The sequence below is a fragment of the Ammospiza caudacuta genome, chromosome 17 (genome assembly GCF_027887145.1).
Source record: "Ammospiza caudacuta isolate bAmmCau1 chromosome 17, bAmmCau1.pri, whole genome shotgun sequence".
Lineage (NCBI taxonomy): Eukaryota > Metazoa > Chordata > Aves > Passeriformes > Passerellidae > Ammospiza > Ammospiza caudacuta.
Genome location: NC_080609.1, coordinates 3,289,940 through 3,317,662, shown reverse-complemented (window position 1 = coordinate 3,317,662; position 27,723 = coordinate 3,289,940). Strand labels below are relative to the sequence as shown.

General features: G+C 46.3%; 1 protein-coding gene across 4 annotated transcripts in view; it reads right to left on the bottom strand.

Annotated features, from left to right (window-relative positions):
* CLUAP1 (clusterin associated protein 1) overlaps positions 1–27,723 on the bottom strand; it is a 62,873-nt gene that overhangs the window by 2,755 nt on the left and 32,395 nt on the right. For all 4 annotated transcript variants that reach the window (XM_058816094.1, XM_058816095.1, XM_058816092.1 and 1 more), the window contains 2 exons: positions 18,023–18,095; positions 7,875–7,979 (listed from right to left, as the gene is read on the bottom strand). In XM_058816094.1, coding sequence (XP_058672077.1) covers positions 7,875–7,979; positions 18,023–18,095 — 178 coding nt within the window. The remainder of the gene's footprint in view (positions 1–7,874; positions 7,980–18,022; positions 18,096–27,723) is intronic.

The window sequence follows — 27,723 nt, the reverse complement described above, 5'->3', positions numbered from 1 at the left end:
AAACCTGGCTGGTTGTGCCAGGAGCAAAGAGAGCCCCCATCAAACCTGGCTGGTGTCACAGGAGCAAAGAGAATCCCATCAAACCTGGATCATGGTCCCAGGAGCAGAGAGAATCCCATCAAACCTGGCTGGTGGTACAGGAGCAAAGAGAATCCCCATCACACCTGGCTGGTTGTTCCAGGAGCAAAGAGAACCCCCCTCAAACCTGGCTGGTGTCACAGGAGCAAAGAGAATCCCCATCAAACCTGGCTGGTGTCACAAGAACAAAGAGAATCCCATCAAACCTGGCTGGTGTCACAAAAACAAAGAGAATCCCCATCAAACCTGGCTGGTGTCACAAGAACAAAGAGAATCCCATCAAACCTGGCTGGTGTCACAAAAACAAAGAGAACCCCCATCAAACCTGGCTGGTGTCACAGGAGCAAAGAGAACCCCCATCAAACCTGGCTGGTGTCACAGGAGCAAAGAGAACCCCCATCAAATCAGCTCATGGTCACAGGGAGGGAGGAGGAAGGGCAAAGCTCAGGGTTCATCCCTCAGGAGAAGATGAGATCCCAATCCATGCATCACCCTCCTTGTTAAGCCTCATTGCTCAGGAGAGGGTAGGAGGGGTAAGGCTGACAGTAATTAACATTGGACTCAATGATCTTAGGAGTTTTTCTCCAAGAATGAATGATTCTGTGATTCTAGTTCCAGTCAGGGACTATTTCTGCTATTTCCAGAGCTACCTCATTCCAGCCTGATGGCTCTGGCAGAACAAGAGGCAATGGGCACATTAAGAAACAGGAAATTCTATCTAACCAAGAAACCTTTTATTATGTGGGGGCAGCCAAACACTGGGACAAGGCTGCTAGGAGAAGTTTAGGAGTCTCTATGTCTAAGTCCATGGAGATACTCAAGCCCAAACTGGATGTGGTCCTGGACAAGCAGCTCAAACCTTCTGTTAGATCAGAGAGGCTGCTCTAGATCATCTTGAGAAGTCCTTCCAACCCAAAAAAAACCACCATGAACTGACACATTTCTTCCTCTGCTTTAGTACACAGAGAACAAAAGCTTGTTTTTTTCCATGTGGTGAATGAACCCTTTTTCCTTTAGAGAGCTCAGACCCTTTCTGATATTGCAGGATGGATTGAATCTCACAGGAAACCCAGGCAAACCTCAAGAATTTCCTGATGGGAGCACACAGCGTCCCTGCTTTTAGCTGCCCTGAGGCCATGGGGAATGCTGGCAGGTGTCCCTTGCTGGGGAGGGAGCCTGGGAGTGCTGGGAATGGGGAGAGCAGAGCTGGGAGCAGGGAGAAGCTCCTGGGGGCTGCCTGGGTGACTCAGCCCTGCTGCTGCAGCCACAGAACCCACTCCACACTGGATCCTGTTTCCAGCCCTGCTGTGTCCATCCCATCACACCAATTGTTCATTTCCTGCCATCACCAGCTTCCTCCATGCCAAATATGGATTGTTCCAATCCAGAACAATCCAATCTGTGCTCTTTTTAGCATGGAAACAAGGCAGCTTTAAAATATACCCTGGCAAATCTCTGTTTTTTCTACTTCCCAAAGCACAAAAGATGACAGGTCCCCTTTGTCCCACGCAGTTTGAGCTGAGTTAGTGGTAGGAAAAAGCTCCTAACTCATCCACAGCTCACCAAAAACCACCCTGTTGTATCAAGGCAGATCACTAAAAGGATTTTATGTCTTCATATGAAAAGCAGAGGCCGCTATGCAGCAGTTGCTGGTAACACAGGAAGTGGAGATGGAATTAAAAGATTTCTGGATACATCTGTCTTCAGGCTTTGGAGACTTTTGCTCTAATTTGTGCAACACTAAATGATATAAATTTGGGGGTGATTACACCTGACATCCTTAGATGACAACAGAATTTTGCCCAGCCTACAAATGACCCTTGAGTTTAACTGCAATTTTACTCTGTAGAAGGCTCAACATGAAGTGCAAAATTGGGAATTACTACCTCAAAAAAGAGAAAGCTGCAGGGAGCTGCTAAAAGAAGACAAAACTGAGAGAGATTCTGAATAGAAAAGAGAATCAAGATGTCAGATAAGGAAAGCTGATGGAATAGGACAGTTCAAAATGCCATGGAGAGAATGCTCCCTCCTCAGTGGCAGCAGTGCACACATGCCATGGACACAAACCTGCTCACACCTGGGGGAACTCCAGCATCTGCTACTGCCTGGACTTGGATCCTGCATTGTCTCAGCCAGGAGCAGCTCTCTGAACCAGCAACTGGGTCAGGTCCTGCAGAAAACCCTGGGACTCTCCCAGGAGAGACCCCAGCATGGAGAAGGGCTGCAGCAAACCCTGGGACACTCCCAGGGCAGACCCCAGGATGGAGAGGAGCTGCAGCAAACCCTGAGGCTCTCCCAGTCATCAAGAAAGGCTGCAGCAAACCCTGAGACACTCCCAAGATGCAGAAGGGCTGGGACTTCACCTGAGCACTAAACTGTAAGAAGATAAATCGGATTTTCCATGGAGCATGGTTATCACCCCCAGCCCATAAATCCCACATTTCCCTGTGTGGGGATGGCCCTGGGGTGTTCCTGAGTGTGCTGGGGCAGGCAGCAAACAGAGGAGTGCCCTGCATGGCACAGGGACAGCTGGATGTTGTCATTTGGTTTCCTGGGCTCAGTTCAGCTGGGCTCACACAGCTGCCAGGAGGAGAGGGCCTGTGGTGCCTCCTTCCAGCAAATGTGACTCCAGCTGGGACAGGCTGCACACAGCAGTGATCAGGAGGATGCTGGTAATGAACAGGCTGTGACTCACTGCACCTTTGGAGTCAAATCTCCCTCCCTGTGCATGGCCATGGTTTGTAGGCACCTCAGAGAGCAGAAGGCAATGTGCAGCCCTGATGTGGAGCTGTGAGCTGTTGCCATTTTCCCTCTGTGTGGTGCTCCCCATTTTCCCAAGCTGTGCAGCTGCCCAGGATGGAGCCACAGGGCAGGGATGATTCCCAGCTCCTCAGGCAGCAGTGGGTACAGGTTAACCCTGTGCCTCACAGCAAGGAGTGACACACAAGCTGAGAGTCTGGGCAGCCTGCGAGGGGGGCAGGTGGGTTTGGGCACATTTTGCTCCCAGTCTGGAGATCTGCAGTCAGTCTCCAGTGCTTCATGTGAATTCAGAGCATGAACTTGCAGAGGACAACTCTCCTCCCTCTGCATCACATTCCCTTCCACACAGAAAAATGGGATGAATCTTCTGCCTGATCCTTCTGAACTGTGGCCCTGTGTGCACTGTGCTCTCAATCACAGAGTGATGGAATTTCCTGAGTGGGGAGGGACCTCCAGGGATCACCCAGTCCCACCCCTGGCCCTGCACAGACCCCAACACCCCCACCCTGTGCCTGGGCACTGCCCAAGCTCTCCTGGAGCTGTGGCAGCCCTGGGGCTGTGCCCATTCCCTGGGGAGCCTGGGCAGTGCCAGCACCTCAGGGGGAAGAACCTTTCCCAAAATCCAGCCTGACCCTGCCCTGCCCAGCTCCAGCCATTCCCTGTCCCTGTCCCAGAGACCAGAGCTGGCCCTGGGGAGGAGCTGCAGCCCCCCCTGAGCTCTGCCCTCAGTCTCCTCCTCCAGCTGAACAATCCAAGTGCCCTCAGCTGCTCCTCAGACCCTTCCCCATGCCCAGGTCCCTCCTCTGGACACTCCAACAGCTTAAGGTCCTTCTGATATTGTGGCACCCACACCTGCCCCAGAGCTGAGATGAGGGCAGAGCAGAGCAATCCCCTCCCTTAGAGCAGGACCCTGATCCCAGCAGCATCTTCCAGGCATTGCCAAAATCCAGGGACTGATGAAGCACAGCCCAGCTGCTGCATGGGGAGCACACTTTGGTTTATTTCTTACACCTCCATGAAAAGGAAATCTGCCAGGAGGTGAGGGAGCTGCTCCCACATTTCAGACCTGCAGCCTCTCCTCCTTCTTCATTCTGATGTTGGGATGGGGCACACCTGGGGAGGCTGAGAGGGAAGGAAAACATTCTAGAAATCCCATAGCAGAAATCTGAACATGGCCACAAGCTGGAGAGAGAAACTCCACAAGCAGAGTGACAATTCCCAATGACAACAGCACCTTCCTGGTAAGGAAGGATTGGAATCAGGACTGTGGAGGCTCACCTGAGAAGATTTGCACATCAAAACTCTCCTTTTCCCTACAGGACTGAAAAGAATGAGGGATAATCCAGGCTCTGCAGCCTTTCCCCAGCATGGAGGGTGCCACAGGCACTCAGCAGCAATGCCCTCTGCCATCATCATTAACCCTGATCCTCTGGGCCAGCTCTGCCCAGGAAAGGGCTCCAGGAGAGCTGCTCTCACTGTGTGACTCTGGGCTGATTGTCTGCTAAAAACCCAGGGTTTTATAAAGCTGTCTTCTCACAGTAAAGATCAAATGGGCCTGGAGTTGTTCCTGTCCCAGTACTGAAATGGTTTCTGAGGTCTGGCCAGGACAAAGCCAGCCCTTAACACCAATGCTATCAAAGGAAACGAGCTACAGCACAGGGAGGAATGGTTCACAGGAACTGAAACACCCTGGCAGTGTGGAATGAAAGGTGATTTCCAGGCACAGCTCAAAAGGGAGGGACTGTTTCAGCTTCATTCAGCAGCACTGCCTTGTCACAGCACAGTGTGTCCCAGGCTGCCACCTCTGGGAGGGGAAAGGTCCTCATGATGCCACAATGCATTTCAGAACTCTGCTCCAAGTGACTTGAAAAGATGGATCTGCACCTGGAATCAGAACATCACCTCAAAATCTGTCACTTCTGATGGTGTGGGTGACAAAAGTCTATTTAGTTCAAGGAGAGACTGGACAGGTTCTTAGGAGAAAATCAGTGTACTGAGGGTTAGCTTAAATCTGTGCCAGCCACAAGTGATGGGGCTGGAACAGCCTGAGAGCCCCAGGGAAGCTGAGAGAAGCTCCAGGTGCTTCCCCAGGCATTTTCTTCCAGCCAGGGCTGGGGACAGACCAGGCTGGATACTACAATGCATTTCAGGACCATTTTTGTTCATATCCACCCCAGCTGCACATGAAACACCATCCTGCAAACAACTCATTCAGGCAAGAGGGTTCTCCACACTGCAAATGGTTAAAGAATTTCTTTTCCTTTGGCACTCTGACAAAACAAGAATCTTACTGCAAGTGGCACCACAAATTCAGGGAAATCCATTGTATTTGTCACAGCCTCACAGATCTATTGCCAGACAGAATAAAAATGGATGTGAAATTTTATTCATGTTGACAATGCTAAAATTAAAATGTAGAGATCTGAGTGCCTCCAGCTCTGGCATCCCCAGCAGAAGAAGGACCTGGAGCTGTTGGAGTGAGGCCAGAGGAGGCCACAGAGATGCCCCAAAGGCTGGAGCCAGGCTGGCAGAGCTGGGGGTGCTCACCTGGAGAGGAGAAGCTCCAGGGACACCTCAGAGCCTCTGCCAGGGCCTGAAGGGGCTCCAGGAGAGCTGGAGAGGGACTGGGGACAAGGGATGGAGGGACAAGACACAGGGAATGGCTCCCACTGCCAGAGGGCAGGGATGGATGGGATATTGGGAATTGGGAATTGTTCCCTGTGAGGGTGGGCAGGCCCTGGCACAGGGTGCCCAGAGCAGCTGTGGCTGCCCCTGGATCCCTGGCAGTGCCCAAGGCCAGGCTGGGCAGGGCTGGGAGCAGCCTGGGACAGTGGGAGGTGTCCCTGCCATGGCAGGGGTGGGATGAGATGAACTTTAAGCTCCTTCCCACCCAAAGCAATGTGTGATCCTGTGATAAATCAGTGTAATCTCTAATCTACAAAATCAAATGATCAGTGACACATGGGTTTATTACAACACCCCCCTTAAGGAGGGGATTTTCCTGTCAGTGTGACACTGTGACAAATAAAGCAGCTGCAGCCTCCCCCAGCCAGGAGCTGTCCCCTCCCTGCTCCCTCCTGGACCAGAGCCCTTCCTGCTTCCCTAATCCAGGTTTTGCCATGTTTGCTGTCCCAGCAGCACTGAGGTCACAGCTCCAGAGCCCATTTCCAGTTTCCCTCTTCAGCTGCTCCTGCCTGTTCCTCTCTGTGTGTGGGGAAGGGGTTGATTTTCTCTCTGCACCCCACTCCCCCAGCTCCCTCTTTGCTGCTCCAGGGGAAACCAAGTCCTATAATTCAAGTGTTTTAATTGGCTGAAAGAATAAATCCAGGAGCAATATTGTCAAACCTGCATTTAGTTTGAGTTTTGCTGCATGTAGACAGAGCTGATGAAAGGGCTCTTGAGGGTGAGTGTGCTAATTTTTCTCAATTATCCTAAGTGGCCTAAAAAGAGGGATTATCTCCCCCTGAGAATCTTGCCTCTATAATGGCAACATACACTGGAGTATCTGCCTACCACAGAGAGAGGGAGGAAGCCTTATCTCCCAGCACTGATAACTTGGGAATTAGAGATGTAAAAGATGGAAATTGGAATGTAAAACAGATATAAAAGTGCACCCCAAGAGGCACAGGGACTGAGCACAGTCCTTCTCCTCAGCTTGAGAGCAAACGTGGCTCAGCAGCATCACCATGTAAGAAAACACAAAGCTTCAAAAGAAAGTGATTGAAATATCTTAAATTGAGTCAATTTAAAAAGAAATAATTAACAGAAATAATGTTCTTGTTATGCTGCCTTGATCATTAAGTGCATCTTAAATGCAAATTGCTGAATACCAGCAGATTTGTGGAGTGTTTAATAGCAAACATTCAACCCTCGTTTTCTAAAGAAGCTGCTACTGCTTCTAACATTTATCTCAGGTCTTAAAGTCTGATGAACTGAGTTTCCATTAAGGGTAATTAATGATAACAAAGGTCTTCCTAGAAAAAAGGAATCTACTGGCAGCAAAATCTATAACTTTTAGAGTAAAACTCTAAAACTGCTATTAAGAGCAGCAGGGACTCAGGTTATGGTGTTCTCTGAGATGAAGCATCACAGTCAGGTACAGGGTCACTTCCAAAGCTCTAAAACCTGTGTACAAACCTTTCCTTGAGAAATGCCAATGTAAAGTATTCCTTAGAGAATATCAGTGTTCCTAGAACTTAACAAGACTTATGAATTTTCAAGAGAAACAGAGGAAGGGAGGATAAAAATGTTTAAATTACACTGATTTGAGAATGTCAGCTTCTCTCCCTGGTGTCAGTCAGAGAGGGGAAAGCAGAATTGCACTCACAAGACCCCAGATGTCTGCAGTTTATCTAAGGAACAGCTTCCAGAGGAGTGGTGGCACATGAAACCCCACACAGGCACCTCCTGCAGGGCCCAGAGAGGTTTGTGCTCACAGCTCACAATCCCTCACTGCTAACAAACAGAACTATTCTGATTTCCTGGCTGGGTTTTGCTCCACTCCAGACTGAGCAGAGCATTTCTTTTGCCACAGACCCTCACCCAGCAATTCCTGTGAGCAGAGGCTGCAGTTGCACTGCCCAGGAAGCAGGACAGAAGGACAGAAGGACAGAATCCCTCCCTGGAGCAGCAGCTCAGGAATGCCACACCTGTGCCAAGGCAGTGCAGGTGGCTTTAGTGACTCACTGAAGGTCTCCCAGCTGAAACAGGTGCAAGAGCTACAGGGAAATAAATGTTTTACAAAGAGAAATGGGATTGCCTCCCTAAGGCTTTGCACAGAACTGCTTCAGGAATGTGGAGGGCAATACCAAGGCAGGATTTTCCCCACACAGCCATTGTTTTTCCCAGTAAATAATCCTGAATTTGCTGCCCTGGAAGCACTGTTGTTCCCACAGGGCTTTAATCCTCCTGCAGCTCCTGAGAGCTGAGCAGTGCCAATACCCTGAAGGGTGACAGGGGCTTGTCACATTTGCAGCCACTCAGGTAACTGCAGCCCATGCCTGTGGCTCAGGGCAGCTCAGGAGGGGTGAGGATACCTGGCAGCAGAGGTTCTGTGCTGATGTGGTGCCTCGTGATCTGCAAATCCCCCTCGCTGTCAGAGCCTTCATCCTCCTGGATTTCTATGTCAGAGTCATCATTACCTGGTGAAAAACAGAGGCAGCTGGTTAAAACCACCCACAGCAACCCCAGCCCAGGTGGATACAGGAGACAGCAGCAGTTCTACCTTTGCTCAAGCCCGAGAGGAATTGAGAATTCCTGCACAGGGAAATGGCCAATCTCCACATCCCGAGGAGAAATCCTTCAGCAAGGGGGAGCCCAGGCAGCACCCACTGGAAACAGGAGCCTTGGGACAATCCCAGGCTGAACCATAAAGGTGCTGTTTAAACATCCCCTCTGGGCATGAGGAGCTGCTGCTTCAGCAAATGATTCAAAGATAAAACTCTTTGAGAAGCAATTGGGAAGTGTGTGTTTATTATCCAGGTTTTACCCTGACACCAGCAATGTCAAAACTCATCTCCTGGGACTACTATTTGCCTCTCATTTAATTCTAGATAAGCACAGTTCCACATTTCCAGATAAAGGAACGCAGCTCCAGCCAAACCCAAGATGCTGGAGAGACAGGGAAGCTTCCAAAGAACAGAAACTTCTTCAGATATTTTCATTATCTGCCTTTGTTTCCTTCTCCCCGTCCAAAGCAGAGTTCCCAGTCCAGGAAACCCAACAGGACCCCATGGGAGGACCCAGCACAGCAACATTTGCTGCTGATTATTTAGAGACAATAGGCAATTCTTTCCCAGGTACATTTAATTACACACATGTCCAAGCTGAAAATGGAAATAACTACTTTAATTAGGATTAGTAATGAGCTGACACATCTTTGCAGTATTTAATTATCAGACAATATACAAATATTTGACATTTCCCCATCTTCTTTTTCACTGCAATATTAAGTTAATGAGAAAATAATAATGGCAAGGGGAGTATCTGCCAGCCTGGTAAGATTACAAGGCTCCAGCAGAGTTAGCTACAATTTCTATTTGCACTTTCTTCTTTGGCAAGTGAGAGAATCACTCACTGCTGTGTGAGCTGGATGCTGCTTCTGTTTGCCTGGCATTTAGGAAACTCAGGTTTTGTTCAGCCCTGCATGGGCAAACTCCTTGGGAGGAGCCATGTGGAGCTTCCAGAAAGGATTCAAGTTTGTGCTCAATATACTAAAGAATGAATTTATCATATCTGTGATGGCTCTTACAGCTACTAAAATATCCTAATTCTTATTTTGTGGGGTTTCTCCCTTTGCTCTTGGTTATTTATTTTATTTTTAGCAGCAATTTCTCCCTTTCAGGCTTTGTCATTCCTGTTAGGCAGCAGCACTGCCCAGAGCTGAGGATGCTGCAGGGATTTCTTGGCCAAAGCTTTCCTGTTCCATGCCCAGCTGTGCTTGCTGCTCCTGTGTGGGATTTCCTGAGCATGAGGTGCCAGCTGAGCAGGGAGCTGCAGCTTCCCACTGCCAGAGAGCAGGGTGGGATGGGACAGGGGGAACAAATTCTCCCCTGTGCTTTTAAAAAGCCTGGATTGCCTTTCCAGCCAAATTGAAATAGAAATTTATCACCTGAACTCCCAGCAAGTCATGGAATGGCCTGGCTTGGAAAGGACCTCAAAGCCCACCCAGTGCCACCCCTGCCATGGCAGGGACACCTCCCACTGTCCCAGGTGCTCCCAGCCCTGCCCAGCCTGGCCTTGGGCACTGCCAGGGATGCAGGGGCAGCCACAGCTGCTCTGGGCACCCTGTGCCAGGGCCTGCCCACCCTCACAGGGAACAATTCCCAATTCCCAATAACCACAGTACAGCACTTTTCCTGCTGAGTTGTGACTTTTAAATAAATCCTGTTATAGACCCATGGCAAGAGTTTGGCTTTTCCTTGACCAGCCTGGCTGCAATCCTGGAGCACAGAGCTCAGAGCATCACTGCCCTGAACTCCTGCCAGGGGCTCAGAGAAGTGACAGCTGCAAGTTCAGCAATATCCAAATTCCTGCCTCCAAACCTCCTGCTCCCTCTTGAAATGACATCAAGCACCTTTTCCACTCCCCAAAACCAAATCTACTGCTCCAGTCCAGCCCAAGGGCTGCTATCACCAAGCTCTGCCCATGTACAATCTGAATTATCAGCTGAGCTGAATTGTGCTGAGCCTAAATCCCGAGGACACAGAACCAGAGGACAGTGCTAAGAAATTATCCAAATATACAAGACAAAGAGAAGCTGAGTACAGGCTTTTTATCAGGATTAAATTAAACACTAAGAAAGTTTTCAAATATATAAGACAAAAACAAGCTGAGTACAGGCTTTCTATCAGGATTAAATGAAACACCAGCCCAGTGTGACCTGTCCTAAGCAGTGCTCCATACCCACCCCTCACTCTACACCCAGTGTGCCCAGCTCTCACCAAAATATTCTTAAATTCTTAAAAAGTATTCATAAAAAGTGATAACTCAGAAAGTTTCATTTAACCACGTGAAAAAAGACTTATTGCCCTAAAGAAGCCACAGTCTCATTTGTGTATCACTGCACAGACAACTACAATCAATTTTGAAGAGACAAGGAACATTCCTTAAGGAAAAACCCAGATTTTTCTCAGGATCAGCATAAAGCAATGAAAATAATCAACCACAAATTGCCATGTGCTTGTACATGGAGTACAGAAGCCACTGAATGGAGCTGGCTTATGAGATTTATATGGGTTTACATGAGTATTATTAGAATTCTCACAACAGACTTATTTATTATTATTCAGCAATCCATGTGCCCCAATTGAGGCCAAGCTGGCAGCTTGCAGAAGCTCCAGACTGAGGTTTTAAGCAGCTCTTGTATTTTTATTATGAAAAGGTAATCAGCAGAACAAGTCTGTAAATTGTGCTGGGCCCATCTCCCCACTGCTGTGATTGCCTCTGCTGCACAGAAAACACTCCAAATATCAGCCTGAGAGAGGATATATTGGCATTTTAAACCCCACTTGCCTTTCATTTCAACATTTCTATTTCATAAACATGGGTTTCAGTCAACTAAATTAGTTTCCTTTAAAACTGTCCAGCCACAAAAAATACACCCTGGTTCCACTGATCTCCAAAGGTGGGATTTTTGTTCCTGCTCCCAGAAAAAAATCCAGAGCTGATACCTGGACAGATAATATCACATTGAAATGATTTAATTTCTGGTAATTTGCAATGCTTGAAGGAAAAGCAGCATGATTTAATAACTTAGCAGTGATTTCAGTGCAGATTTGGTAGTTTGCATCAACATTCAAGTAAAGGTATCCAGCTGTAAAATAAGAAGTTACTGTGGTGAGGATAATGAGCACAGTGGCCATTGTTTATTGATATGCTCTGGAATTAGCTGTAAGTGCTGTGCAGTGTGTCCAATTTCAGAAAATCACTGCCTTGCAAGCACAGGCACTGCTCCTCAGCAATTACTGCAGCCAGCAGGATGCTGCTTTGGGGGAGAAAACATCATGAGAACAATCAAATGGGCAACTGACAGCCACTTGATCCCAAATGGAATAAATAGCATGAAACAAGGGAACAGCAACAAGCAAAGGGGTGGGATTGGGGTTTTTGGGGGTTTTTTGATGTGCTTTGAAGGACAGTGATGCCCAGTGCCCACTGAAAGCCTCAGCTCTGCCAAACCCATCCTATTGTCACACCAAACCCACACTCCTAAACCCACAGCTCTGCAGGCTGAAGGGAAAGAAAGGCTTGGACAGAAAAGCTTGGATAGAAAAATATCTGAAGGGAAGGTCCTTTGTCCTTAGCACAAAACTGAGATCTCTCACCCATCTCTGAGAAGAATTCAGCCAGAAGAATTCAGTCCATCTCAGCCAGTACTGAGATGTAACTCCTAGGAATTCCATGGAAAACTTGGATGTTCAGAGTTGTGCAGCCAAAAACTGGGCAGTAACAGCAACATAGAGAACAAGGTTGGAGAGGTAGCTCTAAGTGCATTTATTTACCTTGCATGGTCATTTTAAGGTCACAGAATTATGGAATAATTTGGATTGCAAGGGACTTTATTGACACCTCCCCTTAACCCAGGTTGCTCCAAGTCCATCCAGCCTGGTCCATCCACAGAATCCAAACTCCCAATTTATCAGTGAGGATGATTAACACTGCCTGAGAAACCAATAGGTGTCAGCCACTTGAAGTAATTAAAATGAACTCAGGATGACAAGCTCCACTTAAACTGGGATTTGGAGTTTTAGCAGCAGTGAGCAGTCAGGTTATTTTTGGGCCCATTTGATCAAGAGGTCATATTTGGTGACCAGAACTATTTCTAACGGGCTTACAAGCCAAAAATCCATCCAAGCACTATTAAATTAGCTCATGAATTTGCAATTACCCACCAAGCACCACACAAAGCTCCTGTGGAGCAGTTCCAAGTGTCTCTCACAAGAAGATGGATGGCCCAGGCACCAGCAATATCATCCAGGAATCATCCAGGAGTCACCCTCAACCCCACAGCTGCTCAATGGGGCTTTTTCTTGGTCTGCTGGCAGATTTTAAAGCATCAGATCTGGAGCAGAAGGGTGCAACCAGGAGCAGCAGTTAAATCCTATGGTTATTGCTGAACAAGATTCCAGTAGTGCAGATTTACAAATGCTGGGGAAAATCAATGTTTATTCATCCCACAGACCAAGCAAGAGGATGCAGGGTGGGCTGATTGGAGGAGCACAACAGAAAGTGGCAGAGTCACTGAAAATTTCAGTTTTACAGCAAATACTTCCCCATATTTAAATTAATCCTGGGCACAGCAGTGGTCAAAAGAAATAAAGGAAATATCTTGAGAAATTCAAAGTGTTTCTGTTTTTATACTTTCAAAACAAAATATTTTACTTTAAAAAAAAATATAGTTCATTTATATTCCTACAAGAAAAGTGGAGAGAGACTTTGGACAAGGGATGGAGGGACAGGACACAGGGAATGGCTCCCACTGCCAGAGGACAGGGATGGATGGGATATTGGGAATTGGGAATTGTTCCCTGTGAGGGTGGGCAGGCCCTGGCACAGGGTGCCCAGAGCAGCTGTGGCTGCCCCTGCATCCCTGGCAGTGCCCAAGGCCAGGCTGGGCAGGGCTGGGAGCAGCCTGGGACAGTGGGAGGTGTCCCTGCCATGGCAGGGGTGGCACTGGGTGAGTTTTAAGGTCCCTTCCAGCCTGAACCATTCTGGGATTCTGCATTGTCTTGTTTTAAATTGATAAAAAGCTCTTGAAGAATGTGAGAAAATGCATTAGAAAAAGTGTGAAAAAAGTGAAAAATATCTGTAAATGCAATAAGCTGAAGAGTCTGAAAAATTATTTCAGTCTAGAAACAATCAAGTTGCTCCTTTCTGTTCAAGAAAGTTTTTGCAATTTTGGATAAACCTGAGGAAATAAATCGAATTTCTGCTGCAGTCAGTGACTTTGCCTGGCCTCTCCTCTCACACAATCCAGCACCAGAGCATCCAATACCCACACCTGACAGCAGAGCCACCTCCAGCCTTCCCCAAGCAGGGTCTGATACACTGTTCCAGGTGTCACTTTGACATTAACAAGGAAACCAAGCCCTGAGTTTCAGGCAATTGGATTTGTGACATGGCAGCAGCCCTGATGTGGCACAGGGGCAGCAGATGGGTGAGACATCCCTGCCTGGATCAGCCTCTCCCAGAGCATCTCCTGCCAAGCAAAGATCAGAAAAATAACAACAACTTCCTCCCTGCTCAGCACAAAAGACATTTTTCATTTTTATACTGCTGCAAATACTTAATTATGTGTAATTTCATCAGGCAGATAATTCTCAGAGGCTGATCTGTAGCAAGAGTTCAAAATCTTTATGTTGTTTAAGAACAGTATTTCAGATAATTTAGTGTTGGTTTTTGTTTTTTTGGTTTTTTTTTGGTGCAGTGGTTTTATGGAGCTGCTATGTAGGAGACAAAAGCTGATTTGACATGTGTGGAAGCAAAAAAAAAAAAAAAAAAACCCAACCAAAAAACAAACAAACAAACAAAAAACCCAAACAATCCCCCCAAAAAGACCCAAAACCTTTCGCCCCCCCCAAAAACACAAAAAACAAACAAACAAAAAACCCCCCCAAAAAAACAAAACAAAAAATCCCACCAGACTTTTGATCAATAACCCTAAACAATTTTGCCAGTTTTGTGTAGGTACCATATCCATGGGTTTCTTTTATTCTTAACACAGACCTGCACAACTCAACCTCCATCCCACAGCTCCCCTTTACGAGAAACAGAATTTAGGCTTCTCAGTCAGAAACTCAACTGAGAGCTGTCCAAAACTCCTGCAGCTTCATTGCAGAGAGAATTGAGGTGGTAATTTGGAACCTTTCCTACCAAATTAGCAGGAGATAAGGTCAGGGGACGCAGACAATGCAGAGCTGATCGATGCTGTGGGTAGGTGAGAGTAACAGAGCTCACACGGCAGAGAGGATTTATCACAGTTTTATCAATTAATGGCAACAAATTTACCACCACCCACAGCCCACACTGTTGGGAAAGGCTCATTAAGTGTTACCAGAGGGAGAGTGTTGGGAAGGATGAAAGTTTGACAAGGAAGTCTCACAGATATGTGTGTGCTTAACAGGAAGATTTTTAAATGTAGAGTCTGATGAAGGAATAGAGATGGAAGCAAGTTCTGATATAGAAGAGAAGAATTGCTGAGACAGTCCTTCTAGATAACTAAGAAAGCAAAGGGTGTGTTAGTTAGAAGGGGGTTTTATGACTTAGAGGATAAACCCACCTCAAACAAGATGTTTTTACCAAGCAGAAAGATAGCACAGGCAAACAAGGCAGCAAAGCTGCAAGTAGAAAAAAGTCTCAGAATTTTCCACTGTAAGAAAACTGAAAAACAACTTCTAGCTTAAATTGTAATGCACTAACTTTTAGTTATTAAAGAACAGTAACATAAATATGGTAATTATAGTAGTTATGATGGGCTATAGATAAAAGTTAAGGTATAGATTGGTTCTACTGTGTTAAGATGCTCAGCAAAGAAAAGGTGACCCTGCCATGGCAGGGGTGGGATGGGATGAGCTTTAAGCCCCCTTCCCACCAAACCACACTGGGATTCTATGCAATATTTTTCCCTCCAAAAACTTGCTTCACAAAGATGTTTCTGACAGTGAAGTCCCTCTCTACTCTTCCCTTCCTGGCTCCTCTCTCAGGAGCATGCAGCACCAAATCCAAGGAGCTGAAAGGCCGAAGTGCTCAGGCTGCAGCACCTCTCACCATTTCCTCACTGATAAAATCAGTGCCAGATGCAGCTGCAGGTCCCTGGGGGTGCTCTCATCCCTCAGGTGATGCCTGTTGTGGTGTGAGCTGCAGGATGAATCCTGGGGAGGCTGGGCAAAACTGCTCCCAGGTGCTGAGCCCATCCTGCTGCTCTGGCTTTGCTTCCTCTTGTGCCAAATGTGCGTTTTCCCTGTGTGAGGATTAACACAGCTGCTCTGCAAACAAACTGTGCCACGGCAGACACCCACTCCTGCACTCTCACCACAGCAAATCTCTGGGGTTTGAATTGTTTAAAGGGCAGCTTTTAATTAATTACAGAGGAGGGGGTGTCTGCACTCAGGGGAGAGCCCAGGTTGTTAAGTGTGAGCAGACTGAGGTCCTGGGGAGCTTTAAACATTCATTAATTGACTTCTGTGCTCCTGACTGGAAAACAGCCCCAGAGAGGCAAATTTCCTGTCAGCTCCACCCCTGCAGAGTTTCACAGACAAAACCAGGGTGGAGCTGACAGAGATGAGAGGATTTGCCAAGGTGATGGGACAGGCAATAAATGAGGCAGCTCTGGAAAGCAGGATCCTGGTGCTCCTCTCACTAAAATAAATGCTAATTGTGACAATTTGGTACTTGAATTAAGATGTATTATGGTAATATTTGAGGTCATTAAAAGTAATAATCACATTCTTAGGTGGCAGCTAAATCAGTCACTAAAAGGTAAAGTTCCTTTTATTTCAGAGATGGAAAGTGACAGTTTTCCAGCAGAAAACCCACAGACAAGGACAAAGCAGGGCAGCAGATTTTCATGTTATACCTCACTCTGCCAATTACTGGTGACTGATGTCCACCTCCTGTTGAACTTTTTTACCCCAAAAATTCTCAGACAGCAGGACTTGGACTTGTAATGCAAATAAATTCTTGAAATAATTCCATATTCTTGTAATTCACGTTACAAATCCTGTATTTCAGCTGAAACTTCTTCACTCTTTACCTCACTGATATGAGATCAAAGATGGGCAGAAATCAGTGAATTTCCTCTTTCACAACTTTGCTCTGAAAATCTCAGCCACCAAACAAAGTGTGAAGTGCAAGTTTTATGTCATTACTCAATTTCGGCTTTCATGAACTCTCCCTCCCTCTGATCCTGAGAATTAACTTTCCTCCTAGTTTCTCCAAGTATCAAATAAAAATGCTCAGCCTGCAATATTAAAATTCCCAGGGGTAGTTCATGATCAAGTTCTGGCTGGTGTTTGGCTCAAAAAGAGCAGTATCTGGTTTGTGAGCTTTCTACAGTCTCAAGAGGTCATTAATGCCCTCCTGATGCTAATTAAGAAGTAGTTCAGGAAAAAAAAATAGAAAAAAACCCCAAATTTTAATTGCATTCCCCTTTTGCAGGTACATTAAATCAAAGAAATGCAGGGAGGAAAATGTGGATCCTGTTGATAAGATTGATGATAACAGAGAGGATTTCAAACTGGGAGTTTTCATCTGGGAAAGTTGTGATGTGTCAAAAAGAATCATTCTGGGCCAGAAAGGCCCCTCTGGTTTGGCAGGACACCCCAGCACGTGTGGGGTGGGGCACAGCCAGCAGGACCCCTCACCTTCTGCAGCTGATCCTCTGCCCAAGCCTGCTCTCAAGGCAGCGGTGCCCCGTGCTGGGACAGGGCTGTGTGCCCAGGGGAGGGAGCCCAGCAGGGCTGGGAGCAGGGAAATGAATCCCAAAGCCGCCCTGGGGTTGCCCAGCACTCAGTGGGTGACTGTGGCCATCCCTCAGCTCTGCAGGGGGAACTGGCAAGGCAGGGGAACCTTCCCCAGAGGAACTTTTCCCAGAAGAATATTCCCACAGGAAATTTCCCAGAGGAACACTCCAAAGAGGAACATTAGATAGAGGAACATTCCACAGAACATTCTTATATGAACATTCCCAGAGGAATGTTCCATAGAGGAACATCTCACAGAAGAACATTGCCCAGAGGAACATTTCCCCAAGAATAAAAGGAATTCTACAGAGGAGCATTCCACAGAGGAACATCACACAGAACATTTCCCAGAGGAACATTCCATAGAGGAACATCTCACAGAAGAACATTCCCCAGAGGAACATTCCCCAGAGGAACATTCCGTAGATCATTTCCCAGAGGAACTGGGAAATTATTCCCCAGAGGAACATTCCACAGGGGAACATCCCACAGAGGAACATCTCCCAGAACACTTCCCAGAGGAACATTCCCATAAGAACATTCCACAGAGGAACATTCCCAGAAGAATACTCACAATGTTCCCAGAGGAACATTCCATAGAGGAACATCCCACAGAGGAACATTCCCAGAAGAATACTCCCACAGGAACGTTCCCAGGGGAATATTCCATAGAGGAACATCCCACAGAGGAACATTCCCCAGAGGAGGACTCCACAAAGGAACATTCCCCACAACATTCCTATATGAACATTCCCCAGAAGAACATTCCACAGATCATTTCCCAGTGGAACATTCCCTACAGGAACATTTCACAGAGGAACATTCCCCACAGGAACATTGCCCCACAGGAACATTCCACAGAGGAACGTTCCCCCAGAACATTTCCCACAGGAACATTCCCCAGAGGAACATCTCACAGAAGAACATTCCCCAGAGGAACATTCCCCACAGGAACGTTCCCAGAAGAACATTTCCCCAAGAAACATGCCCCAGAGGAACATCTCACAAAGGAACATTCCATGGAGGAAAATCTCACAGAGGAACATTCCCCAGAGGAACATTTCACTGCTGTCCTTAAAGTTGTCACAATTCCCCTTGTTCTGCCCCTGCCTGCTGACTCTGTCATCACCCCACATCCCCTTGGAAGAGGACACTTCCATCTGGAGCAGCCAGCACTCAGCAACTCCTCAGCCACCACGAGAGCTGAAGGAAATGCCACTCACCTCCACTCTTGAGCAGGTGCTGCTCCTCCTCCTTCAGCCTGTTCTGGATCAGACGTAGCATGTTGGCTGCTTCCTGCAAGAGGAGGAAAGAGCTGCCTTGGCAAAGCTGCCACAAGGACTAAAAAATGTCCTAAAATTTCATGTTTTATGGAAAACTAGATCTGATTTGAAACATGGAGTTCCTGCTCACTTTGTGAGGGTCAGGAGATAAAGGCCAGGTCAAGCAGTGCACTGAAATTCAACCTTACACCCCCACTGGGTAAAACATCACTTATCCCATGGAAAATTGGTTAATTTGTGTGCATCCCTGCTGTTGCTTTGAAAAGCAGACTTGGGTGGTTGTTTTCAGCCAGCAGTCCATTAAACACCAGGATGATTTGTGAAATGACTGCACTTCCTGACACACATCCAAACCAGAAAGAATCCACACCTTGCCAAGCTCCAAACCAAACTGGAGCAAACAACCCTACCAATGAGCTGGGAAAGTACAGCCATTATTTATTAAACCATTCTGGTGCAGAGAACCAACCAAATGAAGGTCAGTAACACTAAAAAGTCACAGAATGGGACCTTCCTAGCACATTTTAATGACATTTAGCCTAAATTTGGAAAATGCTAATGGTGAAGAGCAAATTAAACATGACAGAGTAGGTAAGATATGAATGCACAGATTCAGGCACAGCCAGAACCTACAACAAGAACAGGTGGCAACAGCTGATAGAAGATTTAGCCACAAATTTTGCTAATTTTAGTCTCTTCAATTCCATCAGGCAGAGGAAAGTTAATTAATTGTAGACTGAAATAAGATTTTTCTGAGCCTTTGATTTTTCTATGCAAAATATGATTCTAATTAAAAGTTGCTCTGATGTGATCAGACCTCCACAATTACAGGGAGGGAAACGTGGACTCAGCTGGAATATCCATGGGACAGAAGGAAGAAAACAAGAAGAGCATGAAATGGAGCACAAGTTCTTCACACTTTCATGTGGAAATATGTTTCCAAAAGTATGGAGGCTGAGAAAGGAACCTCCAAGGCCTGTCACTGTCATATTTTCTGAAAAATCCCTTGGCCAGGGTTTCTTCTCCTGGGAAGCTGGAAGCCTCAGGGAAAAATGAAAACAATAATTATCTGATTTGCTTCTCTTGTGTTTTGCTGCTTTGGAATGTGGTTTGGACATTGGTTACCAACTGGTCATTGCTTGATTGGTTTCATGTGAATTGTTTTAAATTAATGACCAATCACAGCCAGCTGTGTTGGGACTCTGAGAGGAGTCACAGGTTTTTCATTAGTGTCTTGTTAAACCTTTTGTATCTTTTCTCTATTCTTTACTATAGTTTAGTACAGCATATTAGTATGATATGATATGATATGATATGATATGATATGATATGATATGATATGATATATAATATAATATAATATAATATAATATAATATAATATAATATAATATAATATAATATAATATAAGCCTCCTAAGAACATGGAGTAAGATTCCTCTTTCCTCCCTGTCAGAACCCAGGACATCCCTCTGGCTGCCCTGGAGGACTCGAGACAGAGACCTTGGCACAGAGTCAAAACCACCAAAACCACCTGTGCCTTTGATTTTAGCCCATGGAAACAATTCCCAACTTTGTCTGAGGATTTACAAGCCACAAGAGTTTGAGTAGAATGATGGTTAATTTGTCACAGGGTGAAAAAGTAGAATTTTGGGGATTTAGAATGGGGTTCAAGAGGGAAGATGGAGGGATCTGGGTGTGTCCTGTCCTTCTTCTTCTTCTCCTTCTTCTTCTTCTTGTCCTCCATCTTCTGCTGTGATGGTGACACTTCTGGATTGCTTTGGAGTAGAGACAGACTGTCTAACACAGGTGATAGGTATTGGAAAATTATTGTAAATAAAGTACAAGTAGTTTTTAGTATAAAAAGCCAACACCACCCCAAGGGCAGGGGCTGTGCCACAACCCAACCTGCAGGACAGATCTCAGCAGGTCAGAGAGAGAATGGAACAGATAAGAGAAAATAAACAAAATTCAAATGTGTGTGGGGCTGAGGCAAAATGTTCAGAGTTCCTTAGCCAACAGTGTTTCCTTTGGTCAGTGTTTCCAAGGTCTCCCTCTGCATCTGAAAGTCCCAATATTTCCTCACTGAGCCTCACAATTGCTGTTTTTTTTTTTTCTTTACCTCTTCCTCCCAGCCAATCCTAAGGTTTAAATATGGTCAGAGATTTAAATAATCCCCTGCCCCATTCCCAAGGCAGCCTCCCCCCTGCTCTGTCCCTGGGACAAATGGATACCTGAGGAATCATCCCCCTCCTGGATCCCAACCCCACTGGCTGCTGCAGCCCCCAGAAAGAAAAAAACAGCCTAAAAGGGACATTTCCCAAACGTCATGGGGACAAATTCATAAGCCAGGAAGCACATTTAGAATGTTCACAGAGCAGTGGAATGATCAGCACAGACATAATCACTGCCTGGCACTGCAATTCCAGGCACACACACGACAGCTGAAGCTGGCAATTCCAATTTAGACAAATGAAAGCTCCCCTGCCCTGCTCCTTCCCTTCTCCCACTCTCCAGCTCTGAGAAAAGCACTTGTGCAGTGACACAAAAGGAACCTGCTGCAAACCAACCCAGCAAAACAAAATTAAGGCAGGCAAATTCTCCAGTGCAGCTCAGAATTTGCCCACCCAAGGTCCTGACTGGAGGATGGGATGCTGCACCCGTGGGGGAAACAGCAGGGTGAAGAAAATGGGGTTTATGAACTTAAACTGTGAGAGAAATGAAGGCTAAAAGAATGTTTACCCATACAAATGAGCCACTCTCCCCTTCCTCCAGCCTTTCCTGCTGCCAGCAGCTCAGCTGATGTCATTGCAAGGCAGCACAGACCCTTAACTGGCAGGAAAAATGTTGTTTTTCTGCTGGTTTAGGTTTCTGAATAACTTAATGCACAGCTGGGCAAATGCCACTGTCAGCCCAAGGGACCTGCTGAGCCTGTGCATCCTCCCTTCCCCTGGCTCCATCCCTGCCACATCCTGCAGGAGCTCATCAAAAACTGCAGCCACAGAAAATGTGTTAAAAGGGCAGCTCCAAAGCATCAGTGAGCTGCTGGTTACTGTCCTCAGCAAGTGACATCTTCAAAGAGGGGGCAGAAGGGATGGCAATTCAAAAATCTGGAGAGTAACCTGTCACCCTGGTCTTTTAAGATTTTCTAAGCCTTCTGATGTTGACATTCTTGTAGTGAACTTTCTCACACACTTTCTGTAAATAACTCATTGTTTTGCATTCTTTTATGGAGGAGGAGAAAGTTAACGGATTGTTGGTTTGTCCAGTGTCATTGGAGAGGTGGCACTGTCACCCTCCAATCCACTGTCACTCTTGGAAAACTATAAATGTTAAAGTCAGGAAATAAACTTCCCTTTTTTCTTCACCTTGAGAAAAGCAGTGTGAACTTGTGTTCTTTCATGTCCTGCAGTGACATCAACCAGAATTCATCTCTTGAGGTTTTAAAGGTTTTTGAGTGCCTGCCACCATCAAAGCTGCATTTTTGGGCCTGAGCAGCTCCCACCTCCCATGGTGACAGCACCTTAGCAGATGTGATTTTTGGCAGCTCAGCCATAAACCAGAGCTGTTTCTGTTTGAGCTGGGCACCTGTGAGTGACCCAGAGCTGTGGCAGGCACAGGAGCTGGGGTTGATGGTCTGGAACACTGCAGATGCTCCTGGAACACACAGGGTTGTGCCAGGGCTGCTCAAGTGTCACATCTCCCTGCAGTGACAGGGTGACAGCTCCATGAAAACACAGATGTGTCCCTGTGCTCCTGCAGGGACAGCCTGAGTGCCCTGGGATGCTGGATGGGAAGTAGGCACTGTTTAACCCCCTGCTCAGTCTCTGCAGTAACCAAAGAGCAGCAGGCAAACCCTCTCTGGATCATCCTCTGCAGTGAATTTTATCAAATGAAGTGGCAGCTCCCACTGGGGAATCCCAGTGTCAGCTCAACACAATTTGAGTACCAAGTAACACAAAATCCAAACAAACCTGCCCCTTCAGAGACTCCCAGGGCTTTCAGAGTACCAGGGATCACTGGGGCTGAAAATCCTGCTTTCGGGACAGACAGATGGAAATTCTCCTCCATACATTAAGCAGTTTCTCCTGGGTGTAAATCTGCCCAAAGGAGGAATTTTTGCCAATTTTTGCAGCAAGGCAGGGCTGACACTGAGACCTCCTGAATAACCCTGGCTCCAAGGGACCTTTTAAAGTCCCAGCCCAACCTCCTGCTCCAAGCAGGACCAGCAATGGGATCAGATCCCTCAGGGCTGGAGTTTATTGGCTCCTAAAGATCTCCAAGGGAGAGACTGATCAGCCTGCCTGGGCAACCTCTTCCACTGGCTGAGAGGCCAAAAGGTGCAGAAGTTTCCTCCCAGCAGCTCAGAATGGCTTTTCAGTGCTAATGACCTGTCCCTGCTCCCAGCACAAGGGTGTCCTCAGTCACCAGTGATGTCCCCACCCTCCCTTGGTGACACAGAGCCCACACAGACAAGAGCAGCAGGAAATGCAGAGCTCTTCTGGTGACACACAAAGAATCTAAATCAAATAAGTTTCACTTATGTTTACAATCAACTGGGCTTTTTTCATGCCCATTTTCTGCTGTCATGGAAATGTTACCTGCCCAGCACACAAAATAAATGTTTTTTGTAGATTGGAGCTGGAATGGGACAATTCAGATACTCTGCATCTTCTTCAACTGGCAAAGCAGATGATTTTCCACCTGACTGTGAAAGTCTTTGCAGTAAATTGTGTCAGAATGTTTAAATTTGCTCTGATCTATTGCCCTCTGCACAAGTAAAACAGTTTTGGGTTCCATTGTGCAGGCTCTGGGCTGGGAGGGGTGATTGGAGTAATTTTGCTTTTAAACAGAGGCCATGGAGAAAATCCCTCAGCAGGAGACCCACAGAAAACTTGCTTTGCCACTGCCTCAAGGGCAGTGAGGCAGGATTTAGAGAAGCCACATGACTGCCAGCCCCTCATCCCTGTCCTTTATGGTGCTCCTGATGTTCCTGAGTTTTGTGTTAAACCATAACATCAAGCTGGAATTCATGAGAAATCACGAGACTGAAGACAACTCTGCCCCTGCAGATAGCAAAGCAGCAAGTCTGACAGCTCAAAAGCAGGAAGAATAAAAATGATGCAGAATTTGACCATTTAAAACAGCTCAGCTTTCTCTCTTTTCCTTTTTTTTTTTTTTTTTTTTTTGCTTTAGCTAACCTCAAAGTTTTGGTTGTTTTTTTAAAAAACATCAGCAGGATTTTTAATATAAAGAATTTGTGTCCTGCAGCCAGCTGGCAAACACAATTACCACTAAAGAGAGAGGAAAGGGAAAGGAGTGGGTGAAATAGGAAGGGAATAAGTACCAATGCACAGGACAACACCTGGAGCTCAGTGACTTTCTGCATTTGGATCAAGCATTTCAATTTCTGCCTTAGCTATTCCTTTTGTTCTCACTCTCCCAGTCCCAGAAATCTCTCAGTATCTAATGTTTTCATCTTAGCAAGGGAAAACAATGTTTCCTTCTGCTTTTTTCTGGAGTGATTTACATTGCTCTGGAGTACCCTTGGAGGAAGGAAACCAATTTGCTGCTGGATTGAAGGGCTCAGCTCACCCTAACTTCATCTGGGCAGCTGCTCCCTGCTTTGTGACTGAGCAAAGCACCTGAGATCAGCTCCTGCACACTGAGGCAGCTGCTTTTGGAAAGAGAGTGGCCCCTCTTCCAGCAGGAGGGAGATAAAGGATGAGGAGAAACCATGAGTGTCGCAGACATTTTTTCACAGAAATCCTTTCTTTCAGATTTCTGTGTCTTCTGGAAGGCAGAGGCCTCAGAAGAGAACATAAACAATTATTATCAGCTGCTGTGGAATGCAACAGGGGCACCTTGACTAGCTCATGTTCCCATGTTTATAATTGGAGGCCAATCACAGGGTCAAGCTAGGGACTGAGTCCTTGGACACAACTTTGTTATAGATTCTTTCTTTCTATTCTTAGCCTAGCTAGCAGCAGCTCTGCAAATCTCTCTCTTTATTCTATTTAGTATAATTATAATGTATTATATATTATAGATCAATAAATCCAGCCTTCTAATCAAGAAACAAGATTCACCATCCCTCTCACCACCAGCAGCGACCCACTCAGGACGCTGTAATACATGAGGAGCCTGATGAGAATGTGGCAACACTCAGTGACAGGAAATCTGCCAAGACCAACAGGAAAGGGACTGAAGTTCCTGGAAACAGGAGGTACCAACCCACCTGGAGCTGAGATGATGTTTCCTGGATGCTGCACCACAATTAAATACCTCCCCCAAAATTCCTGCTCTGAATGGGATCATGGCTCTCATCATGTTTGACCAGCTCTGGCTGCAGTGCTGCAGGGTTTGTTCCTTTTTATTCTGTTGAGGAATGGTGGGAGAGAGACAAGATCCACCTGAAACAGTGGGGCAGGAGAACCTTCACCATCAGGCTGGCTCAGCTGTGAGCAGGGCCTTGAACGAGGCAGGGAATGATGGTGGTGATGATGATGATGGTGATGCTGACAAGAAACAGGGCACTGTGAACAGGTTCTGGAATGTTCCTTGTGAAGGCAAAACAAATGGGATCCCAACTCATGTGCCTGAACACAAGTGCATTGTAGGGAACACAAGGAGGAATCAGCTGTGATCCCACAGGGGTCTCCTAATAAATTGTGGCACACCAGCTCCAACACTCACATTTATCCAAATAATCAATTAGACCTGTTAGATCACTGCTAAAGGGCATTTTCATCAAGAGGAGTCATCAAAACACCTCAGAAGTTCCTTGAAAAGTTCCTTTTTTTCAAGGACAAATGTGTTAATTAATGGAGCATCTTTGATGCCATCAAGAAAATTAGGGGGAAAGCAGAAATGCTTTCTGATGTGAGGCCAATGTTTCATCAAGGAAAGCTAGCAGAGTGAAAAAAAAAACAGCATGGGTTTTCATAGAATCACAAAAGCATTAAGGTTGGAAAATACTTCTGAAATCAAGGTGGATTTTTGTCAGCCATGAGCCAAGTGCCACATCCACTTGTTTTTTGAATGCTTCCAAGGATGGTGACCCCACCAGTGCATGTCCCCATGCCTTTCTGTGGTGAGATTTTCCCTGATATTCAACCTGAGCCTCCCCTGGCACAACCTGAGGCCATTTCCCTTTGTCCTATTACCAGCTATGATGACTTTATTTTGGGGGAAAGTCTTTAGGAAGGAAAACTTCCATCAGGGATGTGTGGGAAAGGTGCCCAGCAGAGCCTTCACATGGGGTGACACTTGTAGCAGAAGGCAGAGCCAGGGAAAAATGGGATTTTTGGCTGATTTACACCAACGCAGCTCTCAGAGACACCAGCTCAGGCTGCACAGAGCCAGGCAGTGAAGTGCATTCAAAACCAGCCCCCAGCAACTGTTCTAAAATCAGTTAATCAGATTGGTTTAACATTTTTCACACACTTCTTCCTAAAGCTCCCAGAATTATTTGGCAAGTCCTGACTCCATCCAGCTCCAGCCCTGCAGTACCCATAGATGAAGTGGAAATGTCCAAAACCTGGACATCAACACCTTCCCACTGGGAACCCAACAGGAGATCACCCAGGTGAGGAATGGCACCTTCTCCTTGTTTGTTCTCACCTGTGGGATGTGTTTGTTGACCTGGATCAGCTCATGCTCTCACTCAAAGAGAGTGTGAACTCTCTTTGCCTCTCTCTAAGCTCTCCCCTTGTGTCCTCACACAGTAAATGAGTAATTTACTCATTCAATCCAGTAATTCTCCCCCTAGCACAATTCTGGAGTGACTTTTAATGCAAATATTAATAATATTAAACCTCTCTGCCCATTTTACTGTGCACAGTGCATGTTTTTTATTGGAATGATCAAACAGTGTACAGCTGGCCCCAGGAGACTGCACAGTCTGTCCCTGGAGGCTCTGGGGACTGGAGTGGATAAAATCTGATGCCACAGCTGACCTGGCTAGGGACAGAATGAATGTGTCATTCAGTGACTAAGAAAGCAGGTTTAAAAGTGATTTAGTTGACTGGTTTTCTATTAAAAAAGCCCCAAAAGACAACAAACAAAGCCCAGCTCAAAACTTTCCACCTCAAATACTTCTCTGCACTGCTGTGCTGGTTTCAAGGCCAGGTTGGAGCACCCTGGGCTGGTGAAGGTGTCCTTGCCCAAGGCACTGGGTGAGCTCTAAGGTCCCTCCTGTTGGGAAGGAAGAAAGTTTGACAAGGAAGTCTCACAGATATGTGTATGCTTAGCAGAAAGAATTTTCAATGTAGGGTCTGATGGAATAGAGATGGAAGCAAGTTTTGATATAGAAGAAAAGAATTGCTGAGCCAGTCTCACTGGATAACCAAGGAGGCAAAGGGTGTGTTAGTTAGAAAGGGTTTTTATGACTTAGAGCAAAGGATAAACCCACCCCAAACAAGAAGATGTTTTTACCAAGCAGAAAGAGAGCACAGGCAAACAAGGCAGCAAAGTTGCAAGTAGAAAAAAGGTCTCAGAAAACTGAAAAACAACTTCTAGCTTAAACTGTAATGTACTGACTTTTAGTGACTGGAGAACAGTAACATGAATATGGTAATTACAGTAGTTATGATAGGCTATAGATAAAAGTTAAGGTATAGATTGGTTCTATTGTATGAAGATGCTCAGCAAAGAAAAGTCTATAATGCAGTGTAACCAAAACCAAAGGGTCTCCAGGCCTGCCTGCAGCTGCAGCTGACAGCTGTGGGCACAGCTCTGTCACCCACCACCCTGGGCTGCTGTGACACCTTGGATACAATAAACTGCATTTTGGAGAGCTGCCTGGAGTCTCACATCCCTCATTTTGGCTCTTACACCCTCCCAACCCAAACCATTCTGTGGTGTCAGAAGTCCTCCTGGCCCATGCAGGAACCACAGGTGAGAGCCAAGGGAGTCCAAGGGAACAGCACTGAGCTCCCTGCTGGGGATTTGTGTGAGTGCCCTTGGCAGGACAGACACAGGAGGCAGAAGGATTGGGAAGGCACTGGGAGAGGCTGCATGAGACCAGGGCAGGGCACAGGCCTTTCAGTCATCTGCCAGCACTGAGAGAAATCTAAACAGAAGGAAAAAAAGTTAAAAAATAAATCCAGACTAACATTTTCTGCCCAGAATTTTCCATTTAAAAACCTTTCGCACAAGAAGTTTTAAGTCAGGAATAACACAGACAACTTCATTACTACCCGAAATAAAATGGCAGAAGCTGGACTTCATCTGTGTATCAGATGTGTTCTGTACCAGCATTACATGCAATGCAAATTTCCCCTAATGCCAACTCTCCATTTCTCCTATTTGCTTTTGTGGAAGGGATGAATTCTAATGGCTCAATAACAGCTCATTGAACATTCCCTTCATGGATTACATCTTTATTGTAGTGAGCTTATAAGTGATCTTGTTTGGATGTGTAATTTATTTGAATTAATGTACAATTCTGGGGTCACTTTGCAGTGCCTGAAGAAATCATCACCCAAATTAACAGAGATTGGAAGTTGGGAGGCACAGCAGTGTCTTGTTCAGCAGCACAGAGCAGTCACTGCCTGGTCCCTGCCAGACTCCTGAATTACCCCTGCCTGTGGCACAAAGCTCAAGTGTTCAAGGGGGTCAGGATGGCTCTGGCTTTTCAAG